The following is an 11,018-nucleotide window of genomic DNA, read 5'->3' as shown; positions in this document are numbered from 1 at the left end:
GGGGGGGGCTGAGTGAGCGTCGCTCCTTGACCCTGACGTTCCTTCCCTCGGTCGGGGGAAGTGGGGGGCGGGGATCTATGTTTTCGCATCCACCTGAATAATGTGTAGTTGCGCCACTGGTGCCACCCTTCTACAGGCTGTGGCCCCCCACAGAGAGAAATCTAGACACGCCCCTGCTCAGTAAACACATCACATCTGTCCTTTCCTCTGGACGATCAGCGCGCTCATGGCGTCATACTTTCACCCGAGCAGCTCACCTCGCGGCTGGTGACTGATGAATGCGTAATGACGCAGTCTGGAGCCGTGCATGATGAAGCCTGCAGTCTGGAGCCTCGCAAGCTTAAGGACACAACCTGCTTCTTGCATGTATAAAAGATGTGGTCTGCCACTGAATGACTGCGCAAATTAATCCATAAATAATGGCTTGGGTTTGGAGCCCCAGCTCGTATTGCGACGGCACGTTCTTACCACTGCTGCATTAAAAATGGTGCCTGTTGGCTACGGGAGGATGGAGGATTGCCTTGATGAATTCCTGAGCCAACCACCCATTACTTCCACGCCCTGACTTTGCCCATTTGTTGTTTTAAATAAAGAGGAGGTGGAATAGATTTCTGCTGAGGGAAGCACACTTAATACATGTCCATAAATATACAGAGGAATGAAAGTAAATATCTTTAAAATTGCATAAATAAATTAGAGAATAGCCCCTAATTTAAAGGCTGAGAGCCGATTTCACATGAAGTGTGAGATCAATGTTTGCTCCATGTTTTATTGAGAGTGTAAATCTGCCAAATTATGCATGAGATGAGCGCATTTAAGTTTTTGCTTAGTCACAGTTTTCTTCTGTTTCACATCAATTAACCTACTTTAGTATTGGATAAACCTGAGTAAATACGAAAAGTAGGTTTAAAATTATGATTTTATTTATTCAGAGAGAAAACGTAAAATAAAAACAGCTACAGTAAATGTTACACCCAGATCATGAAGTAAGCTAACATGTTTTATAAAGATACACAATGTGCTCTGAAAATTAAGGGTGCGTTCACACCAGCCCTCTTTAATCCGCTTTAATCCAACTCCAGATTTTTTTTTAGAAAGTCCGTTTCTAAACTCTGTTCCGTCTAAAACCAAGGTTTCAATTCACTTAAAGTGAACTCTGGCATGATGCTAATGCTTATCTGACCGCTAAGCAGGAAGTGGACTACAGAGCAGGGAATTCTGGGTAAGTAGTACCACCAGCGGGAGAAAAGGCTCATCATCTTTTACCGGAGACAAAAGAGAAATCCTACAACCGCTAAAATTTGATGCCGTTCCATTTTTTGTTGACATTCCATGAAGAAGAAAGTTGCGTTCATGTCTTCTTTTGAGGTTTTTGTGTCATTTCTTCCTGTAGTTCTTGTTGCAGCGCCACCACAGGCGAGGAGGGGAACAGGTTTTTCAAACAGTTTGGTTTGTTTGACACAGAGCAGTGAAATAAAACCCCAGCAGCTGAAAATGTAACAAACGTAGCAGTTTTGATTCCCAGTCGAACCGAGTCTACCGGACCGTCAGATGTGAAAACACCGACAAGAAACAGACTGACATCTGTCTGCCATTTCTAAAGCTTTGGGATTCCAGTGAACCCCAGAGAGAGCCATCAACTTCAGATAGAGAAACATGAAACCTTCCCAGAAGTGGCCTGCCAGTGAAAATTACTCCAAAAGCCCATCAGTGACTCATCCAGGAGGGTTTAAAAAAAAACTTCTATGCACCACAAATCTGGAACAAACCTCCAGAAAACTGCAAAAAAACAAAAAACAACTAAAACACCAATTGAAAAACCCATCTCCTTAGAGCTCCCAGTTATTATCCTGCAACTAGTAAAAACTGGAAAATACATTAATTATACTCCGTTTGCAGCTTATTATTTCTCTTTATGTAGCCACTCAAATCTAATGCTTTTTATTTGTTTATTGTGTTATAATTTTATCATGTTTTTTGAATTGCTTTGTTGCTGAAATTGCAACACAAATAAACTTGATGGTAATAATAACACAAGAAACAAGGAAACAGAAATGTAAACAAACACCAAGATTCAAAAGGTTTGAGGAGAACAGAACCAAACAACAGAAAAGAGGTTTCCAAAGTTATACATAAAGAATTAAAATAAATCTCAAAGGAATTAACTGAATATGAAAAGCAGGGACAAATCCTAAAATAAAGCAAAACTAAAACTCATGAGATGAACAGATAATAGAAAATCAATTTGAAAACTACTTTTTGTACTTATCGAGTTTATATTTCTCTGATTACATGGATTTATTAGATAAATGTGACAAAAAGAAGCAGAAACAGGAGAAACGTTTATATTTTTCACTAAAAAGCAGGATGTAAACAACTTTTGGTTGTACGTTTATCTGGAGGTCAGACAGTTTGTGTGACACTAGCAGCTCAAAACAAAGTCTGAATCTGTTGCTGCTGCAGGCGCTAAGCTCAACTTTTATCTTTTAATTCGCCGAATGGGAAGGAAGCTCAGAACGCTTTGTGTTGGGATCCCAATTCTTGCCTCTTTTGTTCACTTTCACAAAGCCGGCTCCAAAGCATTAGTCACATATGGAAATGTTCCGAGCAATATTGTTTGCTGTGTTTGCTCTTTGGTTAGCCACGCTGAAGAACAAGCCTGTGGATCTCCTCCTCTTAATTATATAACTTGGATTTTGTTTTGTTTCTTTATTCTGGGCCCAGTTTTTCTAATTATCACCTGTAATGTGTATTTATCTAAATACTAAATTATTATTCATCTGTGTATTAAATGGATCTGCTTTCCTCAGTTGATGTGTGATTTCCTGCCTGCGCTGCAGTTTGTTTAACGATTCATTTTATTTAATCGATCTGACCTGCGTTTGGACTCTCTTCATCGTCTCAGTCTGCACTTTGAGAAATGACAGAAAACTAGAAGCTGAGAGACTACAGAAGCAAGATGGTGTTTTTTAACGGCTTGCAGATTGATTCTTGTGACTTCTGTGCCTTCAGCAGAGTGGCAATGGTCAACAACGCATTTAATAAAAATCTGTTGTTATATTTAGGCCTGTCACAATAAAAAATACTCCACATAAAGACATGCAAAATGTTTTTTATGTTTCACAGACACGAGAATGTTATATCATAAATGATGTTCCCCATCTCTATCGAAAAACAAGGTAACACTTTATTTGACAGGGTGTGGATCAGACTGCCATGACACTGACATAAACATAACACCTGTCATGAAGACAAACGAGTCTTTATGAATGTTTACGACGGTAAATAATGACACTTTTAATGTAAAGTTGCATTAAAAGTCCATTAAAATGGTCAACTTTGCATTAAAAGTGTCATTATTTACCGAATGACACTTCATGACAGCAGTCATAAACATTCATAGAGACTCGTTCACCTCCATGACAGGTGTCATGTTTATGACAGTGTCGTGTCAGTCTGATGCACACCCCGTCAAATAAAGTGGTACCAAAAACAATTTCTGAATATTTACAGCAACATTTCAATCAATCAAATTTATTTGAATACCACATTTCAGCTGCGAGGTGCTTTGCATGATAAAAAGTTTCCTCTAACCTTTTGATAGCCTTGTAGCAGATGATGATGGCAGAAAGGAGGAAGACAACTGAGGCACAGCTCACTGTCCCAAGCACTATAATGTCCACTTCCATCCACCAGGGCCTCAACAACGGCACCATGGGCTCTGCAACTGACAAAATGGAGAAAAGAGAGAGAAAATGAAGCAAAATTACAGGTGCAATCGATTAATCGCTTAATTCTGGCGATTAATCGATTAATCAGANTTAATTCTGGCGATTAATCGATTAATCAGATGGAAAATTCTGCAGATTTTATCTAACCTCTAACCACTTAAGCTTATTCTATGATCATATTAGAAATAAATTTAAAAATGTACCATGGTTGGTTTACTAGAGATATGGAGTCATGTGTTATTAAATTATTATTGCATTTCCAAAACATTTGAAGCATTCATGTTCAATCGTGGAAAAATTATATATTTGAAAATAGGAACATTTAATACCAATTTAACAAATTCAAGTAATGTAAATACATTTAAGAATGAATAAAAGCACCTTAAATGTACATTTAGGGCAGCTGCAACTAACAATTATTTTAGTAATCTATTAATTAAGGTGATTAATCGATTTAACATTCTACAAATTGTTCTTTAAACACAGGCTTATTCTATGTTAATGCTTGAAAAACATCTGGAAAACATTATTTCTAGAATGTATTTATAATATTAGTGGTATTTTTGTGTTTTAGATGAGAAATTAAACATTTTGCTGCCTAAAATGCAAAAACATAGATTTTCTTTGGTGATTATTTGTAGCAAAGGATGCATCTGCAACTAAAAAATACTTTTAGCATCAACCTTTTCTGCTTGACTTAACATCAGTACATTTTAGGGCTGATCTGTTGAATGTTTTTAGGATTTACCAATTAACACCAAAATTGGCTCAACAGGATTTTTTTTTTTTACAGAATTTCTTTTGTTTTTTTATTTTAAATGAACAATGTAAATATTTTTTGTACAAATTTGAATTAATTACTGCTGTGACTGTGTTGTTCTTTCACCAAATGACATGTTTCTGAGTCAGTCAATGATTAATTGATTACTAAATAAGTTGATGATTATTTCAGTAATCGATTAATCGCGATTAATCATTTCAGCTCTAAACAAAATGTAGGTACCATAAAAAATATTTGAATTTTTAAGCATTTCGTTTTTACCCAAACCAATAGGTGAGCAGCAGGGATGCTCCTGTGTCCTCGCTGGTTCTGCAGGTCTTGGGTTCAGTGTTCAGAGATATCCAGCCTGACACCATGAATCATTTAGGGACCCGTCAGCCCCCCTTACACCAGCACTCTTGTCTACACAAATTACCGTTGCAAGAACCTCCTGCTCTTTCCACATTAGATCCGTGGAGTCGGACCACTCACCGGGATGTTGTGTAACGTTACGTGCATCAGCAACTCCAGCTTCTCTCTACGCATCATGCAGAATTTCATTCAAGTCGCCTGCAAATGTTTATCATCTTTATCACCTTGGAAATACATCACACAGCCTAAACAATAAACTAATAACTCTGAATGTGATGTTTTTTAAGTCAAAACAACAAATACTTCTTCTCTAAGTTTTGATTTTCCGGTGCAGCTCATTTCCCCAGAGTGAAGCGATGGCTCTGTCATAAGTCGCTGTAAATTTAAAAGCTCTTCTCTGCCAAACTCTCATTTTAATCCTGCGTTTCGTCACCGGCTGAAGGCTCTAATTCAGCCGGTGTTAAGGATCTACCGCAGCGTGATGAGGCTCCAGTCCTTTGAATTAACCATTTTTAGCACACAGACTCTTATTCTCCAACCTTTTATTACCTCCTTTTGGCAGACAGATATGGTCCCAGTCATTGTCCTAGTTTTTCATGTCGGTCATGCATATTCGATGCATTTTTAAAGACTTTAGAACTTCAGCTCTAAGACCTCTTCAAATCAGGTTACAAGGGGAATATCAAGATAATTATGCCTCTCTGTAGTAAAAAAAAAAAAAGAAGCCCTCTCTTAAAATAAATTATTCATGCTGTCTCCACCTCCTGCAAACAGTTCTGTGTTAAGTTAGGGGAGAATATAAATTGGACCACTTATACTTTTTATGATGTGCTGCTGCTGCTGCTGGACGCTGAAAACATGCGGATGCAGCACAAGGTAAATGAATCACTGGGCACAATTGGGCGTCCAAACCCCCACCTTTGGTTGCAGTCAGATGGCCGTGGCAGCACTCATGCAGTGACCTTGACAACAAGCACTGAAGGGTCTATAACTCTTGATTTTTAACTCTCGGGGTGGGGAGTGCGGGGAAGAGATCCATCTACATTGAGCGGACAGAAAGAAAATCATTGGGAGTGATAGATTAAAACCTTCCTACCCACTGATTAAGTGCTCTTCTTTTCTCGGGGATAAGAGGTGAGTGATTCCAAAGTGCAGCGCAGAAGGGCTGCATCATCAGCTCCGCCTGTCCCATAATTCAACGCTCTGTTTTTCTGGATGCTTGAGATCATACAATCATAAAAACTTTTAGCAAGAAATGCTCAGATTTTTTAGATGAAACATGATCATTTATTTCCAAACGCTTGGCTATTTTTTCTTAGGGTGAATTCAGATCATTCAAAATAAATTATGAAGTCTTGGTCAACAAAATTGTCTTTCAAAAAATGTACAAGTTTAGACCCAAGCACCAGACTGAAGAGCTTAATCATCCAGTTTTTGGTAGAAAGAAAAGGGGGGAAAAAACTATTATACGATTAATTGATTAATTGTGACAGGTCCACATATAACTTTATATTTTGATCAGTCTGGTGATGTAATTTTTAAATATTAAATTATGTTTTGATCAGTTACTCAGAACTCGAATTGCATTTTTACCAAACACTTTTTTACTTTTCCTTGAATAAAAATGTTTTGAAGTAGCGCTACTCTTGCTTCAGTACAGTTTAGTGTTAATATCTGGTTTCTGCTGGTTTTCTCACTCCGCCAGCTGATAAACCTTCACAGTGTGAGACGATTCGGCCCCATGAGGAGCAGAAAACTGCCGCAACCAGCAATAGATCAGCACAGATGTACTGTAAGAGCCCAGTGTGCATCAGCACCAACATGGTCTCTTCATGCTGCCGGCTAAACTTTGAAGGTGGAACTGCTGCACTGTTTCATTAGCACCTTATTAGCGAATTAAACGAACTCCTTTGTGTTACGATCGGGGGCGGCGGGGCTCCTCACGGGGAAAACCCTACCACTGAACCTCTGAGCATGGCGGCCCAGCAGGCTTGGATTTCTCAGACAGTTGGGTACTCCCTAAAGTCAGACCCAGCATAAATTAGTCCTGTGTTCAGCTGTCAGCATCCTGCTGGCTCTATTACATGCACAGATGCAAGAGTGCAAAACTGCACTCATTGCACTAATCTCAGGGGGGCTGATGGTACATTTTCCCCCCTGCGCAAAAACAGAAAAGCTCCAAACAGTTTCCTTAAACTTTTTCTATTACATGAGGTCCGTGCTGCAAAAACACAAACTCTTGTCAATTGTTTTTGGTTTATACACTTGAAATAAGACAAAACTAACCAAGCTAGCTTACATCTTGCAGTTGATTCTTGGAGACATTCTGTGGTCTGATGAAACTAAAACTGAATTGTTTGGTCATAACGATCATTGTTACATTCAGAGGTAAAAATGGAAACATGCACTCCAGCTGCAAGGTACGGGAGTGGTAGCAATATGCTGTGTAGGCGTTTACTGCAGGAAGAACTGGTGCAAAACCGACAACATCAGGATGAACACTGCAAAAACACAAAATCTTACCAAGTATCTTTAGTCTAGTTTCTAATGCAAATGTCTTAGTTCACTTGAAATAAGATGAAACTAACTTACAAGTAACTTTTTAGCAAGATACAGGAGATTATCTAAAATTTATAATTCCTTAATATGGATTTTAAAAGCACTTGTTCCAGTGTCAGATTATTTCCACTTATAAAAATAATTTTTTACCATGTTATAAGTGAAATAATCTGCCAATTAAATTTATATTATGGAGTTATTTACCTAAAACAAGCTTCTATATTTTTCTGGATAGTTTCTTGTCAGTCATTTTTTTGTCTTATTTTATTTTTACTAAGTTATTTGCACAAGAAACTAAACAAAAGTACTTGGTAAAATGTTGTGTTTTTGCAGTGTATTGGCCTGGCCATTGCACTGCAGAAAACAAAATCTTACCAGGTATTTTAAAGTTTCTAGCATAAATATCTTAGTACGCTGGAAGGACAAAACTCACTTCCAAGTAACTTTTCAGCAAGATACAGCAACTTGTTTTAAATCAATAATTCCTAAATATTGATGAAAAAGTATTACTTCCAGATTGTTCTTTTAAAACTTTGAAAAATTAAATAATCTGGCAGTGGAACAAGTACTTAAGGAATTATTTATACAATCATATATCTTGCTGAAAAGTTACTGAGTTAGTTTTGTCTTATTTTCCAAAATACTTAAAATTAGACCCAAAATACTTAAGATTTTGTATTTTTGCACTGTTTGATTTCTAGTGTAGGTTAGAATCTGTCAAAATTTGACAACTACACATGATTTTGTGCCATATCTATCAAAATATATATATTTTTAATTAATAAAAAGACGTGAAAGAAAATAAACCAGTTGTTTAACTGAGCGAATTCGAGTTCTTACCTGTGGTTCCCAGAAGCCGAGGAGGCGGTGGAGGAGGCGGAGGCGGAGGGAGGGGAGGGTATCTCCTACAGTGGCACGCCACCTGGCACTGTTCGCCAACTTTCTCCGCCACCGTCCGCGAGCATGACCTCTGGATCTCTCCCTTATGGCGAGAGAAAGCAGAAGAAGAGCGAGCGCGTTACTCAGGAGTAGCATCAGCAGTGTACACTCAGCAGCACCGTGGATTTCCTCCTCTCAGCATTCCTTTCACATCACAGCTCCACTGTTGTTGTCACTGGGGCTGCTGTGTGTGTGTGTGTGTGTGTGTGTGTAGTACATGCAGAATAGTATCACGTCGACGGCTGCTGCTGCGGCTGCTGCTGCTGCTGTTTCTCCCTGTAAGAAACCACCCACCAGCAGAGTGGGCAGCAGGCTGCCCCGAGGAGTGTGCGTGGGTGGACTTGGAAACTCGAAAACTCGAGCAGATCACATTACACATGAACCCTGGTAACACTGCGTGCATGTGGAGAACATCTCACCACTATCTGTAGGCAGCTGCAAGGGGCAAAGGTTAGAGTAGTCATCAGTAACATATGCCTGCTGCAGGGATCCTGGTGGGAATGCTGCGAACAGAAAACACAACTGGCTACTTCGTGTTCCCAGAACAGGAGAGCTGATTAGGACCAATTAGGACACACAATTAAATATTCAATACCTAATTTCATCTGATTTAAAAAAATTATCTTTGAACAAGTTGCTTAATTAGGATAAAACCTAAATTAATAGGAAATGATTAATCGTGATTAGTCGGTTTCATAATTGATCATATAGGCGACTATATGATCTTTGAACTGTTCTGTTGCTGAAAACATGCGTTACAAATAAACGTTCATCATTATTATTATTTTTGAAGTAATCTTCAAATTATTTAGTAATTAATCGTTAACGGGAGTAAACAATTTGCTGAAAATTCTACATGGTCAGAGCAGTAATTAAGATAAAACTACAAAAATACATGCATTTTGCATTTAAGATTTTTATTTTTAATAAACACCTTTGTTGTGTAAACATGTTTTACTCAATCTCCTAAAGTACCGTAGTTTTAGCTCCACCTGGTTCAAATTCAATAAAGGAATGATGTGTTACTGCATATAAGGCAATAAAATGTTTATAAAAAAGGAATCGTGTTTATTTGCATCATTTAATGTATTTCTAACACTGAATGAAAAAATGCTTAGTTTTAAATGAAAAAAATCTTTAGAATGTGCCAATTTTCTTTACACGATTAATCGATTAATCATTAGATTAATCGATTAATCATTTGATTAATCGATAGTTGCAGCCCTAAAATTAATGTTTTACTCATTAATTAAAACATTTCAATACAACTGTGGGTAATAGCTAAAAACTATCACCAAACCCCTACCCCTACCAATGTGCGGCCCGGGGCACACTTATGGCCGTTGGACTGATTTTGTGCGGTCCCAAACTGCAAGAATTGTAAAAAAGTGACCCGTCCAGCACAGGTTGTTGATGCAGATGGAGACTTTTTATTTGTAATCAGGTTAAAATTATTACAAACATAATTAGGGCTGCAACTAATGATTATTTTAGTTATTGATATCAATTATTCTGATGATTAATCGGATAAAAAAATTGCCACACTCTGCAGATTTTTTATTTATGCTTGTTTGCACAATACAAACACATTAAAAGATGCAAATAAATAAGTAATTTCTTTTTTAATAAACATTTTATGAACTAAAATGCAAAAACATTCCTTTAGTGAATGATTGATTATTTGTATCAAAGGAGCTAAAATAAACATGAACATGTGATAAGCTGTTGACTTATCATCAGTACAGTGTATGGCTAATCTGTCGTTTATTTTTGGGTTTAACAAATTAATAATTAGAAAGCAAAAGGTGCTTAATAAGAAATTTCTTTTTTACAGAATCTGAACCAGGTGAAGCTAAAATGTTGTCACATGAAGAGTTTTGGGTAGAACATTTACAAAGTTTTTCTTTTGTTGATATTTTTGTACAGTTATGACTTAATTGCTGTTCTTTCAGTAAACATTTTAGAGTGTCTCTTAACGAGTAATTGATTTGATAATTGATTCATCACGATGAACTCGATTAATCGTTTCAGCCTTATTATCAACATTATGTTCTTTCAATGCATAAATGTTTAACACAACACAAAGTATTCCTCTTTTAATAACTAATCTTTTGTAATAAGTAAAAAAATATCAGCTTTTATTTAACTGATTAGAAAGCATTTTGAAAGAAAGAGACCCAAACCCTGTTCTCATAACTGAAATTAAATTTGTTCAATCGAGCCCAAAAGTAACCGAAATGACAGGAATAATTTCAGTGAGATGCTTCTTGCAGCCAGTCTTTGACGTCAGTCAGTCTGAGGAAAGTTTTTCACTCTTCTCACTTTCAGCCATGAGACGTTTGAGGCATTTAGCTTGTTTCAAATCTTCATCCCGAGACTTTACAGTTCTTTATTCTCACCAGTTCTTAGTGGATTTATAGAAATATTTTGGTTTGCTTTCATATTTCAGGGTCCACTTCCACTTTAGTTTTCTTTCTTTTCTATTTACATTTTTTATTTTTTACAGATGGTTCACCTTCTGATACACAGTAAAACTCATGATAGTTCTCTGAAGCTGGTCAGATCTCCCATCCATCCATCCATCCATCCATCCATCCATCCATCCATCCATCCATCCATCCATCCATCCATCCATCCATCCATCCATCCATCCATCC

General features: G+C 37.4%; 1 protein-coding gene across 1 annotated transcript in view; it reads right to left on the bottom strand.

The window, feature by feature from the left end:
- prima1 (proline rich membrane anchor 1) overlaps positions 1-11,018 on the bottom strand; it is a 27,149-nt gene that overhangs the window by 13,087 nt on the left and 3,044 nt on the right. Inside the window, exons 2-3 of the mRNA XM_008400079.2 lie at positions 8,263-8,404; positions 3,595-3,727 (exon numbers count right to left, since the gene is read on the bottom strand). Coding sequence (XP_008398301.1) covers positions 3,595-3,727; positions 8,263-8,404 — 275 coding nt within the window. The remainder of the gene's footprint in view (positions 1-3,594; positions 3,728-8,262; positions 8,405-11,018) is intronic.

This window comes from Poecilia reticulata, linkage group LG22 (genome assembly GCF_000633615.1).
Source record: "Poecilia reticulata strain Guanapo linkage group LG22, Guppy_female_1.0+MT, whole genome shotgun sequence".
Classification (NCBI taxonomy): domain Eukaryota; kingdom Metazoa; phylum Chordata; class Actinopteri; order Cyprinodontiformes; family Poeciliidae; genus Poecilia; species Poecilia reticulata.
The sequence above is the reverse complement of the archived record's forward strand: the minus strand, read 5'-3'. Positions and strand labels throughout refer to the sequence as shown.